Genomic DNA, 14,900 nt, shown 5'->3' on the forward strand with positions numbered 1-14,900 from the left:
CTAGAGCAGCTCTACTGACCTGGTTCTCTGGCTCTAAAGCATCTCTGCTGACCTGGTTCTCTGGCTCTAAAGCAGCTCTGCTGACCTGGTTCTCTCCCTCTAAAGCAGCTCTGCTGACCTTGTTTCTCTGGCTCTACAGCAGCTCGGCTGACCTGGTTCTCTGGCTCTAGAGCAGCTCTGCTGACCTGGTTCTATGGCTCTAGAGCAGCTGTGCTGACCTGGTTCTTAGGCTCTAGAGCAGCTCTGCTGACCTGGTTCTCTCCCTCTAAAGCAGCTCTGCTTACCTTATTTCTCTGCCTCTACAGCAGCTCTGCTGACCTGGTTCTCTGGCTCTAGAGCAGCTCTGTTGACCTGGTTCTTAGGCTCTAGAGCAGCTCTGCTGACCTGGTTCTTAGGTTCTAGAGCAGCTCTGCTGACCTGGGTCTCTGGCTCTAAAGCAGCTCTGCTGACCTGGTTCTCTGGCTCTATAGCACCTCTGCTAACCTGGTTCTCTGGCCCTAGAGCAGCTGTGCTGACCTGGTTCTTAGGCTCTAGAGCAGTTCTGCTGACCTGGTTCTCTCCCTCTAAAGCAGCTCTGCTGACCTGGTTTCTCTGGCTCTACAGCAACTCTGTTGATCTGGTTCTCTTGCTCTAGAGCAGCTCTTCTGACCTGGTTCTTAGGCTCTAGAGCAGCTCTGCTGACCTGGTTCTCTGGCTCTAAAGCAGCTCTGCTGACCTGGTTCTCTCCCTTTAAAGCAGCTCTGCTGACCTGGTTTCTCTGGCTCTACAGCAGCTCGGCTGACCTGGTTCTCTGGCTCTAGAGCAGCTCTGCTGAACTGGTTCTATGGCTCTAGAGCAGCTGTGCTGACCTGGTTCTTAGGCTCTAGAGCAGCTCTGCTGACCTGGTTCTCTCCCTCTAAAGCAGCTCTGCTGACCTTATTTCTCTGCCTCTACAGCAGCTCTGCTGACCTGGTTCTCTGGCTCTAGAGCAGCTCTGTTGACCTGGTTCTCTGGCTCTAGAGCAGCTGTGCTGACCTGGTTCTTAGGCTCTAGGGCATCTCTGCTGGCTTGGTTCTCTCCCTCTAAAGCAGCTCTGCTGCCCTGGTTTCTCTGGCTCTACAGCAGCTCTGCTGACCTGGTTCTCTGGCTCTTAAGCAGCTCTACTGACCTGGTTCTCTGGCTCTAGAGCAGCTGTGCTGACCTGGTTCTTAGGCTCTAGAGCAGCTCTACTGACCTGGTTCTCTGGCTCTAAAGCAGCTCTGCTGTCTCTCCCTCTAAAGCAGCTCTGCTGACCTGGTTTCTCTGGCTCTACAGCATCTTGGCTGACCTGGTTCTCTGGCTCTAGAGGAGCTCTGCTGACCTGGTTCTATGGCTCTAGAGCAGCTGTGCTGACCTGGTTCTTAGGCTCTAGAGCAGCTCTGCTGACCTGGTTCTCTCCCTTTAAAGCAGCTCTGCTTACCTTATTTCTCTGCCTCTACAGCAGCTCTGCTGACCTGGTTCTCTGGCTCTAGAGCAGCTCTGTTGACCTGGTTCTTAGGCTCTAGAGCAGCTCTGCTGACCTGGTTCTTAGGTTCTAGAGCAGCTCTGCTGACCTGGGTCTCTGGCTCTAAAGCAGCTCTGCTGACCTGGTTCTCTGGCTCTATAGCAGCTCTGCTGACCTGGTTCTCTGGCCCTAGAGCAGCTGTGCTGACCTGGTTCTTAGGCTCTAGAGCAGCTCTGCTGACCTGGTTCTCTCCCTCTAAAGCAGCTCTGCTGACCTGGTTTCTCTGGCTCTACAGCAGCTCTGTTGATCTGGTTCTCTGGCTCTAAAGCAGCTCTGCTGACCTGGTTCTCTGGCTCTAGAGCAGCTGTGCTGACCTGGTTCTTAGGCTCTAGAGCAGCTCTACTCACCTGTTTCTCTTGCTCTAAAGCAGCTCTGCTGACCTGGTTCTCTCGCTCTAGAGCAGCTGTGCGGACCTGGTTCTTAGACACTAGAGCAGCTCTGCTGACCTGGTTCTCTCCCTCTAAAGCAGCTCTGCTGACCTGGTTTCTCTGGCTCTACAGCAGCTCTGCTGACCTGGTTCTCTGGCTCTAAAGCAGCTCTGCTGACATGGTTCTCTGTCTCTAGAGCAGCTGTGCTGACCTGGTTCTCTCCCTCTAAAGCAGCTCTGCTGACCTGGTTCTCTGGCTCTAGAGCAGCTCTGCTGACCTGGTTCTTAAGCTCTAGAGCAGCTCTGCTGACCTGGTTCTCTGGCTCTAAAGCAGCTTTGCTGACCTGGTTCTCTCCCTCTAAAGCAGCTCTCCTGTCCTGGTTTCTCCGGCTCTACAGCAGCTCTGCTGACCTGGTTCTCTGCATCTTGATGCACAGCGAGTGTGTGTACATCAGGGGGGTCTCATATCCTCCAATCTTTAAATACAGCACTAAGCTGCTGCCTGACAGAGGGTCACGATAATGTACACAAAGGCCGAGTACCCTCCAGGCGTCTCTGTTCCCGCAGCCCTGCTTCCCGTGGCCCTGCTTCCGTGTGCACAGCACCAGGGCACAAGCGTGGAGTCACAACAGATGCATATGCAGGGTGCACAAAAGGCACTTGTGTTCATTCTGTGGTTTGTCTGCATCACCTCTAAGCGGTGAGTGTCCCACTGGGGCTCATTGCATCCTTGCCGTGCAGGATCTAATATGACGTTGCACTCCCTGTGTGACGAGAGCCCACGTTTCTTCCAAGGCCTGGCTAACTACCCCGAAGACCACTGGTTTCATGTCCGCAAATCAGAAAATGTATTACAAATATACATTGTATCCTTAACTAGGACCATTCAAACGTACCTCTGTAGTCCAACCCCACCTCACACGAAAGATACTCGTCAGCTCATCATAATGCACAAATGAATGCCTGAATTGATTGCTTTAAAAAGCTAAACACCAAAGAGATAAGGTGCGTTGATGATGCAGCAGAATTCCACATTTTGCGAGGGTGGGGGGCTGAAGCAGGAGAGGCTGTCAGCGGCCATTACAAGCCTGTGGACGGCGCTGCAAATGAGAAAAAAATAGTGCTTCGAGTCCTTTGAAGGAAAGAGTGTAAATCCGCCCGTAAACGATCCAATCCCGGTGGGCTTGCCTTAAAGGAGACAGGGTGGCAACAAGAAATGATTGGCATGCCTTCAGTGCAATCATTGCACTGCCTTTGGCATAATTTGTGATGCCAAACGACGCGCACAAATGAAAGCTGAGGGCAGAGCTGGGACGAGGCTTCTGGAATCGTATCGATTCCAAGAAGTCTTGTATGACGAGTGCAGCGCATGCGCTGCTGACATCAGGCTGAGACCTAAAAAGATGGCACCTTAGACTATATTGCAGCCTTGCAGCTCATCAATGAAAAATATGAATCAATCAGGGGTTCCCCAGTATATGCAGCTTTTACAGATTTTTCCACAGCTTTTGATAGAGTTGATCGTTCAAGCCTGTGGAAAAAAACGATCTAATCACGGCATTCCTGTAAACTTATTGCGTTTAATTATTGCCCTGCATTCCTCAACCTGGTGTCAGGTTTTGTTAGGTGGGGATCGGGGATTATCTATGAACTTCCTGACAACAAATGGTTTGAAGCAGGGGTGCTTACTTGTGCCGACTTGCCCTGTTTTGTCTTGCAAGGAGGGGGCTTCTCCCCAAGTATTGGGGGTCCCCGGTATCCTGTTTATTATATGCAGACAATATTGTCATCGTTGATTTATCCCCCAAAGGTCTAAATGACCACTTAGCCGCACTACATCAGAATGTGGATTAGCATTACTTGAAAATGTACTCTTCAAAAATGCTTTCAGGGCAAAAGTGCATTTAATCATTCCAACTATTTGTGGTACATTGGTCATCAAAAAACTGAAAACGGTTATAACTTATGGTTTTTTAGGAAAAATCATGTGCAGCACTCTAAATGATTCAGATCACATTTCAAATAATGTTAGTAAGGCGCAATCTCAGGCCAGTGGGTTGGGCACATTCTATTATGTGGTGGGTAGGAGACATTTTTTCCGTCTTCTATCAGTGTACCAGGTCAAAATCCCACCCACCCTATTATAATACGTGGTGGAATTAATCGATGTAGCAAAAATGAGTTTTTTAGATAAGGCTGAAAAGCAAATATTTAGGATATTATCAACATGTAATACACTAGCAGCTACTGCCGCCTTAAGATTGGAGTTTGAGACTAAAAGCTCATTTGACACGGTTTGGCGGGATTGGTGCAGTGGGCTAATTTCCTTTTGAGAAGTCACTGTAATTCCCTAAGGCATTTTATATGTAAATAGATTTTTTTAATCTATCCTCTTTAGGAACTTCATGTATGCGCAACACCAATTTAGTTTGGAACAAAGTTTGATACTTTTCCTTATTGCCTACAAAACTAAAAGCCCTTCTCAAGCAAGCTTTGGTTAATCTAACCTGGACACAGAACTTTGTGGTGAGAATGGGAGGTATGAAGTAGTAATCAACTCAATTATTTTGAAAAATCATACTTGACATGACATAGAATATAGTCCGGCTATCATTCGTCTCTGGACGCTAATACAATTAAATATACTGATATTAAACGTAGTAATATCTAAATGGTATTAAACTTCTAAAGGGGGATGGGAGCACACTGCTTCACCTCCCAGCACAGCCCGCCCCTTAGCTTTGTGGTAAATGCAGTTCACAGTGATTGCTTACTTGAATTTTAGCTGTAGTGGTTCACCAAAGTTGGTGCAGGTTAGTACTGTAAATCTGCAGACACATGTGTTTCTGGAAATTATCCTTCATCAGTAGAGATGAAAAAACAAAATTCCTTTTGGGGTTGCTGGGAAAGCTGCCCAGTCACTCAGGTCTCAGTACGTCTCTCTGGCGCACAGGTGCATCTCGAAGAAAGAGATGGGAGCACACTTTGGTTAATCTAAGCCTCCATCTGGACACGGAACTTTGTGGTGAAAATGGGAGGTGTGAAGTAGTATTCAACTCAATTCTTTAAAAAAATCATACTTGACATGACATAGAATATAGTACGGCTATCATTCGTCTGTGGACACTAATGCAATTACATATCCTGCCTTTAATTGTATTAATATCTAAATGGTATAGAACATCTAATAAATGTAATATCTGTCAAAATTGAGTTTAGGACCTGTAAAATGTTTTATTTGTCTGTCCTGCTTTGTTGTTATATTGTCGCAAGATGTTGAGACCACATTTTATGAAATTCTCTATTCAAACGACGACGGAAGCTTTGCATTAATTGTTTAGCCCCCCTAATGAAATAGTTTTTGTGAGAAGTATGCCTGTTATATGCTGTCCACTATTTAAAGTTTGAACCTTGCACCAGTCCAACCGACCCCTATAATGTATGAGGTCAAATATAACCTTTAGAAAGCTATCCTAGTGGTAGCTGTGGAGAGCTGCCTTCAGGCTTAATCTTGAAGTAATGTAAAGCAGCTTGTTTTACCAGAATATCACCTCCTGAATGACTAAATGAAGGAGAACCACACAGTAGTTAACTACAAATATGTATTTATTAATTGTTGTAAGTAGCACAATACCCAGTGGGCTCCAGGGGGAGACCAAACCATATAATAAAATAGTGGTATAACAATCACGACTTGACTAGAACCACCCAAGGTGATGATATAGGGAGCCCACAGAGGATGGGTACAGTGAGGAAACACAGCAGCGTGCTCTGTACAACTCTATGGGAAAGTCACGGTTGGAAAGCTAAAGTTTAAGCACCCTTCTAGGAGGACTTCGAGCGGACCCTTTGGAACTTAAGAGTTTGAGGAGCCACCCCACCCGTGGATACCTTAGTATCCAATTTACCTATCTCAGAGGAGCTGGGTGCATAGGTCTGAAGTCGTGTTGGAAACTCCCGTTGTTCTCAATGGAGGGCTGTGAAGAAGTACTGCTGCCGAGAAGGTGAAAAGGGTCTGGTGGAATCCAAGCCTGGATTCTGGAAGGAAGGAAACTGAAAGAAGAGGGGACAGAGTCTGGGTCACTTCAGAGTGACCAGGGGCTCGGGAGACGAATGCCCACCGATGTTGGGTGCTTCAGGTGCGAAGAAGGGATGCTTGACTCTGCAGCCACAAGGACCAGGAGATGTCAAGTATGACAAGGAGCTGGAGGTGAGCTGTCTCACGAAGGATGTCGAGTGCTGAGGGCCGGCGTCCGGCGGGAGCACCAACAAGCCTTGGCAAAAGCAACCCACGCAGGAAGGTCAAGCGGGTTACGGTGTGGACCAAGCAATGGGGAGTCAAGGCATGTCTGGAGCAAGCAAGAAAGCCCACGAGAAATCAAGATGACCCTCAGGAGGACCCACAGGCCGAATGACTAGGAGTCACGAGGGGACCTCGAGCAAGATTGCAAAGAACCATCCCACGGAGCACTCGGTGTGAGGAGGCCAGAGTTCTTTGGTGCACATACTGCTCTGGGTCAGGACTACACGGAGTCCAATGCACAAGCTCGAGAATCACCAACAAGCATATGCAACTGCAAATGGACGTGGTGCAAAGGGGTTCGGGTTATGCAGTCCCCATGAAGGATACTGGCCTCAAACTCAGTGAGAGCGCAGATCAACCTCAGGGACCTTCGGAAAACTACCTCCTGTGTTGCTGAAATCTTCAAAGTCTGTAGGACCTCAGGAGCAGCAGACCAGTCAGTTGTGGTTTGGTACCTGCGAATGCAGGGGAGTGACTCCTTCACTTCAAGGGAGATTCTTCAGTTGTCTTAAGTGCACCACAGGTCCTGCACGGAGCCTGTATGGAGCAAAGGCACAAACTAAACTTCAGACGGAAAGGAAGCTGAAGTCGAGGGTCAGGACAGACGAGTGGTTACACTCATGTCCTTTGTCCAGTTACGCGTCAAAGCAGGAGCCAGTGGCTCCCAGAACTGGTTTGAGCTGGACTATGCACAGGGACACCAAATGTGGCCCAAGTGCAGACTTTCAGGCACTCTCAGAGTGCAACCACCCAGCCCCAATACACTGAATCCTGTCCGGGAGGTGGTCACACCTCCCTGTGACAGGATGCCTATTGTGCTGCCTTCCTCTGCTAGAGCTTGGCTCAGCAGCAGGAGGGCAGAAATGTATCTCTGGTCGGCAGCATCCATTTTGTGCTGTCCGAGTCGAGAAGGATGGCACCGGTCAGACCAGTGACCCCAACGAAGCTCGGGTCTGAAGGGTGGAATCATACCTCCCACACCAGTTACTAGTGTGGAGGTATCATTCCAAGGTGTTTGATACCAAACACGATATGTTTCTACTCAGCAGTTTTCGAGATAACATTTACCGCGAGGTTATAATGCACCTCTACCTATATGTCCAGCTGAGTCACAGACAACCTGGGAGAATAGTCTCTGAAGGCTGCAGAGAGGCTCTGCTCATGCAGGGGCACCCTCTCACATAAACCCCAGCACCCTGCCTTCAGGATTGTTAAGGCCTGCTATAGGGGTCACTTATGTGTTTTAAGTGTAATGTCCAATAGATATAGTGAACCTATATCTAAGTAAGAGGTGCAAGCACCAGTTTACACAGGTTGCAGTAGCAGACCTGTAGTTCCATTTTGCAAGGCCTCGTTTAGGTGGGATAATGCATGCTTCAGTCCATGGGAGGCCTCTGGGGTACCTATGCCCTGGGTACATGGGTACAATATACTAGGGACTTATAAGGGTACCCCAGTATCCGATCTGGAGTGTACCAAAGTGAAAACGCAATAATATAAGAGAGAAAACAGATAGACTGCGGTCCGGAGACATTATGCAAAAAGTGACCATAAGAAGCAGATCCTACTTTCCTACAGTTTGCATTCAAGATTATAACTTTTTAAAATGCTGCTTAAATTTGTATTGAAAGTTGTAGTATAATTCCTGTTTTCTGACTTTGAATCAGAATTTATTGCTGGGTGTAATCTGCCAAATTTGTATCACTTGGTCTATTTTTTTAATCTCTTGTATTCTTTTGTTTTATGCATGCCTCTTCAGAGTTCCAAATCAAGAAATAAAAACTTGACTTGGAATGGTCACTTTTTGTTCCATCTGGGTGTGCCATTCATCGCGATTCTCTCTGAGTTTTGGAAGGGTGTTTGTAAAATGGAAAAGATTTGATCATGACCATGGGACTTGTACATACGCTCCTCCCTGCACCTCCCGCAAGGGATTATTCCTTTGCCACTCTTTTCTCTTCTTCCCTCATCCCTTCTTTCTTGTGCTTCGCCCTGACCTTTTCATTCTTAGACTACAATTTGTTGAACTATTCAGTATCAAACCACACTCTAATATTTTCAATCAATTCTCTCACATATGTCCTTAACCCTCTCCACTTCAATATCCTAAGCTTCTTCTCATTCATCAGCATCCTGGCATTCTTGCGCAACTTTTTCTGCTGAGTTATATCAATACCATATTCATCCACCACCTTCTAAATCTCTGCATGTGCTTTCCTTGCCACTCTTTCTGCTTCCTTGCTCATGTAAAGCAACCCCCTCTCCCCGTAATGTCCTAATGAATCCATTCCCACTTTTACCTTAAAAATGTCCTTGAATTCTGTTTTTATCTGTGCAAGGTATATTCGTTGTGGGATCTGCCCTATGCTTGGTAAAATGACTGATAAATCTGTGCTGGTTATTTGACATCTTATCCCCTCACTAACTGGGTTTCCTCCATGCAGAGGAACTAATGACCCCATCCAGGCCTCGGTGCTGAGTCCTGAGGTATATTTAGGATAGGTTGACTTGGGATGGATCTAGCAGATGTCTCTGCCCTGGAAATGATTGGGGTGCTTGATGAAGGCAGGGTACTTATTGCAACAGACATGGGCATCTGAGCAAAGGATGGAAGGGTAGCTTATGAATAACTTGGGGGTGGTCAGACCTCTGTTGAGGGTTCTGCAACTGTTCCAGTCTCGGTCTATATTGGGGCAGTAGCACTTTGTGCAGCAGCTGCAGCATTATGTGTGGTGGTCTTGTGGTAAGGAGCTCATCTCTAAGGACGTCTTCCTCTTCACCCTCTGTTTCGGTCTCCCCCTATGGTTTTTCCTTTTTCTTCCCATCACTTTCTAGCAGGGGATAGGCTCCAACAGCCTCAATGACTTCCTCTCTTCACTTTCTCTGCCTTTTCCCATACTGTGCTCTTGTCCATAAATGAACCATGCTGCTGATTTTTTAATTAAAATTTCTTTATTTTATTTTCACTTGCCATCTATTCCCAAAGGTTTAAGTCTTTAAATTGTATGGACCTAGACTGTGGTTTTAAATTGTACATTCTTCTGCTCAAATTCTCTATTTGAGGGATGTGGAAAGTCCCACTCAGTGGGAATTGAAGTTCCCTATCTTTGGACTTATATTTTTGCCATTGTTTAAGCCACATATACATGTGTAACCCTTTCTTTGTTACCATTTCTCTAGCTGGAGCGCCTTAACGAGAAAACTTCTCTTCCTTATTTACATTTTTCTCCTTTTTTGACAAGGTGTTCCCCATTTCAACAAAGTCTCAGTCACCCCCTCTTTCAACCTCTCACTTATTCCACACCACCAAGCTTACGATCCATTCACCAATACCAAGGCGTCTCTGTCAATGGTCATCCTATCACAGAGCAGTTATGGGGTCTGCTAGCTATTCTCTGTGGAGCACCGTGATGACGCAATGCTCCATAACCACCAGACCACCTCTGAGCTGCTTCACAACTTTGTTCACCATTTCCCTGCTTTGACTACACAAAAATATCTATAACAATAAGAAGGCTACCTACTTTCATGCAACTGTGAGCCCTCAACCTGTGAAAGTCACTATGCTCAATGTGTCCACTCCCCATTCACTAAGGAACAAACCACCATGTGCTCAGTTAATTACACTCATGCAAGAAAAAATGATGTCTCTATTTTAGTGTAACTGATGGCGCCTTACAGTACACCTCAACTAGCAGGCAAGTTCAGCAATTCAGTGTTCTAACTTGAGGTACCTCTCTTCAAAAGTCTAAGAATATCATTAAAACACAATAATTATCGCTCCCACAAATTCAACAATCAAAGCCACATAATAAGTACTCTTGAAGTTCTTCCAATGCATCCTGCCACTTTACACCTACAACACCTAGCATGTACTTCTCTGCAACTGCTTCATTTTCACACAAAATCCCTATTGAGACTTGTGTCGTTGTTCTTCTCCGGTCACCTCAGCTCTCCGGAACCAGGAACAGGTTGGTATTGGGTCAGTTTAGATCTTGCATCAAACCGTCTGGACCATGAAGTTTGTCAATTTGGGTCGGCTCTAATTGGAACCATCACCTCTGCTACCAGATCTTTTGGCGTGCAAAACGTATCTTATAATACAACTCATGGGATACGCCAATGGCTAGGACTGGGAGCAGAATAGTACGTAAGTAAATTTAGCAGCAAAGCATACAAATCATGAGTTCTCAGGATATTCACCAATTACTAACAAACAAGCAAGAAGAAACATTCTACTACAAAACACACTTGAAGATTTTATCATGGCAGAAATATATTGGATTTTAGTCATTCTCCCAGTTTACTAGAGAAATGTTCTTGATATATTGTATAGCAATAGCCTGGGGCAGCTGAAATGCCCTTCGCTAAGTACAGTGAGAGAAAGTCTCTGAGAAAACTCTGTATATTAGTGTCGATACCCGCAATGGTTTATTTAGAAAAGAAAGACTCATCTGATTTATTGTGATATTGGTGCAAAATGGAGGACAGTGTAAGCACAATCTAAATTTGCGTAAGCTCAGTTTATAATGTGTGCAATAAAAAACTGAAAAACGACTCCCACAAAGGTTGCGTGCCCACTGTTATGATAGGCAGTATTTATTATATTATTCTTTGTATTCCTTTTAACTATTTTAACAAATATATTTAAATTGAACTTCTAAAAATAATTTAAGATTATCCTTTTGTTAGAGTTTAAAATCTATTTTAAAGGTAGAATTGAAGTGGTGTACGCCCCTTTATAACTGTCAGACCATAGTCATGTGTGCCTTTTTGTAGATTGTCTATCTTCATATTCATACTTCCATTAGGCACAAGCTTCTGTGATATTCTATACCAATTATTTCTAAACAACCAATATCCTAGTCAGCTTCTAGTTACGACTTACACAGTGATGACAGGGTGATTTTACTGCATGATAACTATTTGTGCAGTAAAATCATCCTACTACTGTGCAATTATGAATAAAACTCCATGGAATAGGGATTTACCTTGGTGGCATGATTTTCCTGGCCATAAAACCACAAGAAATTCCACAGTCATGAAGTATTACCGCATACATTTGGCACCTTCTAGTAGCAGTTGATAAACATATTTGAGTGCCGGAATGTGGATGGTGGCATTTACGGCCTCACAATCTAAAAGGCGGGCGACACGTATAGCTCAACTTCAATCCGCAGTCGACAATGTTTCACAGTACAGGACTAGTCAGTTGGGGACACAGAATTCAGTAGATGGGCAATTAGCTAAAGCAAAGCATGAGTGAAGGGAATTTTTTATCTTAGAGTGACTACAGAGCTCATGGTTATACCAGCACCAGGTTATGAGGAAAGTCATATGGTCGGGAAGTTCCTTTTCCTGGTCATCCAGTATTAGACAGGAAGCCAGGAAGCATTAATGCTTAGTGAGCTGGTGCTGTAGTCTATGAGAAGGATATGATAGCTAAAATGTTTTCAGCAGCATTCTAATGATTTATATGCCGTCAAATATACGGTCTCAAAGGAGACTATATCTTATTATTTCCAGTCTATAAAACTCCCACAATTGACAAGCATACAATTAGAAGAATTAGAGGTTGATATCACAGCAACAGAAATCCAACTTGCGTGGCCGTAATGCCTTACGGCAAGGCCTGTGGCAATGATGGCTTCCCAATAGAATTGTATAAAACATTTTCTAAAGAACTGATTCCTTTTTTAGTTGAGTTTTTAATTATATAAAAAAAGGGGGGGACATTCCATCAAGTTTTAAAGACTCGACAATTGTTAGCTTTGTCAAGAAGTGAAAAACCCAAGAGACATAAATGTATACAGACCATTAAGTTAACTAAATGCCGATTACAAAGTTTTAGTGAAAGTTTGGGCTAATCATTTGACCCCAATAGCTCAGAAGATAATCCTTATGGATCAGACAGGATTCAGCGCCGATAGGATAACATCATCTAACACAGGTTTCTTAGTCCAAGTACTTGATTTTTTTAATGTTAACCAGACACTGGCAGTAATAATGATGGTAGATGCTGAAAAAGCAATTGATCCAGTCAATAGGGATGCTTTTTTCTTTGGCCTTGAGAGGTTTGGCTTCCCTCTACAATTTATTAATATGCTTCACCGTTTATACCACAGTGCACAGGTAAAGTTTTTTTTAAATTCAAATCTAGCAAGAATGGTTGAAATAAATTGGGAAACTCGTCAGGGTTGCCCCCTCTTCCCTGTATTATTGACCTTTTTTATCGAACCTCTGGCTGTTAGCATCAGAGCCAATATGGGTATTGAGGCACCGATAGCGGGAATATCCAAGCTTAAACTATTTGCAGATGAACAAAATACTAAACTAATTCTGTCAGAATTTGACCGGTTCCACCAAATTGGAGGATATAAAATCAACCACAACAAAACAGAATTGCTTTTATTTAATGTCCCTCTCATTATACTCCCTTTCAATCTCCAGCAGCGGGCTTCTAATAGTAAACCAACTCATTATTTGGGGATAAAAGTAACTAATCAATATACAGAACTGTATAGATTAACTTATGAAAAGACAATGAAGAAGATCGAAGATATGTTGGATAGATAGTCACTTCTTCCTCTTATGTTGATGGGGTGCATAGCACTGATAAAAAAGTCTATTTTACCTTTGTTGATTTTTCTTTTTTCTAATATCCCGATCAAAATTAATAGGGCGTATTTTAAGGAATTGGAGATGCTTTTTAGGCGCTTTATTTGGAATAAAAAGGCTCCAAGAGTAAAATGATAGTGCTTCAGTTGGATGTTAGTCAGGGGGGGTTAACATGACCTCATATGTATACATATTATGAAGTGTTCCTTATAGATAGGTTAGTTCGGTTTATAGATGCTAAGGGATCTCAGGATAGTTTTTTTATCGAAAAGATGGTCCAGGAGGCGGGATCCCAGCTACTGGAATTTAAAAAAACGGCAAAACTGCTAAAAAAGGCAAGATATAAAACACTCCAGGAGTATTGCTGGAGACTTCAAGCATTTTATCACTCAAAGGACCAATTTGCAGGGTGTAGGTATTTGCAGCTAATTGACTGTGAAGCGCTGGGTCTGCAAATACCAAATAGCCATATAAGGTATTGAACCACAAATGGGTTTAAAGAACTGGTACACTTTTTGGTTGGAGGCAACTGTATAAGTTGGCAGGATCAAGCTAGATGCGGAGATCGTTGCAAGCTTTTTTATTTTGGGTAACTGCAGATTGCACGCATCGGAAAAAAATACAGTTTTCCACCAAATTTCGTCTCCTCACCAATAACAAATGCTTTGTTTAGGATAAAGATGAGGGGGGTAGGAAATTGGTATAGGTTACTACGGAGACAGGGGGAGTGCTATTTGGTGAAAAGGTTCATAGAAAAGTTCACATTGACAACCCAGTGCATTTTCTCTGAGGCCAAATGGCAGGTGATTTCAAAATTTGGAAACAAGGCCTTAAGAGCCGCCAACTTTAAGTTGATAAACATATGTGAGTGCCGGAATGTGGAGTGCGGGTTGAGGAAAGGAGATGAAGGTTAGGGGACATTTTTTGTATGGTTTCCACAGTGAGGAAAAAAGTGGCATTTGACTTGACTGCTGCTGTAGCCAACGTCATGTGATTTTTTAGGCGGTAAAAATGGGTTCAGGTTTTTCCACATCCTCTAAATCTGGTGTGGAAAAACATAACCAATAATATTCAGGCAACGCAAAATTAAAGTTTTTTCTTCATTCATTAATTTTGTTCTTCCTAACTTGTAATCAGGCCCTTTGTGGCTTTAGCCTTACCATCGGTGTTATATTCAGTACCTAAAATCATATGTCTGTCAAACGCATATGGGTAGCCTGCGTTTCTAAGAATTGGGTCAAACTTAGCTATTAATGAAAGATCAGGAAGCTACTCTGTGGTTATTGTCAGCCTTGGTTAACTAGTACAATTGAGCATTACAATTAGGAGGAATTACAGCTCACTGAAGTCATGTGAGTAAACAATGATAACTAAATCTAGATTAGTGTTCATACTGATTGAAATTCAACTGTAAAAGTAATTATTCTGGGTTTTTCTTTTGGTCTCTGCAGGTTTGTGATAACAAAGCCTCCCAATGAATTCACAATATTACCCACCGACCTCCTTTTTGCAGCTGTCCCCTTCCAGGGGCAACGTTGCAGAGATAATACAGCATTGGTGCCCAGGGCAGTAAAAAAATAATTGAAGTCCTCCCATGCAGGCAAGACGGTGTCGTCCAAAAGGGAGAGGAAACATCTGCAAACGGCCAGCTGTCCACAACAACGTACAGCAAGGACGAAAACGAACATCTGCTGCCTTCGAAATGTTTGTAATAACTGAGTAACATATTTTGCTGAAATGTAAACTCAATAAAAACTATCAATAAGGTTGCTTGAAAAGGACAAATAACTGACAGTTGATGTATAAAATTGAAGAAACTGAGGTATGAACAGATTGCCCCAAGCCCGCACCTCACCTAGGTTTCTAAAGGCAATAAAACACGCCTAGAGCTGTTGAGGAATGAATAAATAGTTATTTTATTTTATCTGAACATTTTGTAAAGGCTACTAATCACACTGTGGTGGCGTCCCAGTGATTTGGGATATGGATAAATGAAAGAGAGCAAGCTGCCAGGACCCCGTGGTGTGGGACCACCCTATTATCGAGCAGAGATGGACAGTGCCTGGGGGTAGAGCTCCTTAAACATATGC

General features: G+C 44.0%; 1 protein-coding gene across 1 annotated transcript in view; it reads left to right on the forward strand.

Moving 5' to 3' along the window:
- Positions 1–14,431, forward strand: part of LOC146785455 (calcium-activated potassium channel subunit alpha-1-like) — a 1,319,298-nt gene extending 1,304,867 nt beyond the window's left edge. The window contains exon 31 of the mRNA XM_085633050.1: positions 14,262–14,431. Coding sequence (XP_085489176.1) covers positions 14,262–14,391 — 130 coding nt within the window. The 3' untranslated portion in view covers positions 14,392–14,431. The remainder of the gene's footprint in view (positions 1–14,261) is intronic.
- The last annotated feature ends 469 nt before the right edge of the window (positions 14,432–14,900 follow it).

This window comes from Triturus cristatus, chromosome 11 (assembly GCF_964204655.1).
Source record: "Triturus cristatus chromosome 11, aTriCri1.1, whole genome shotgun sequence".
NCBI lineage: Eukaryota > Metazoa > Chordata > Amphibia > Caudata > Salamandridae > Triturus > Triturus cristatus.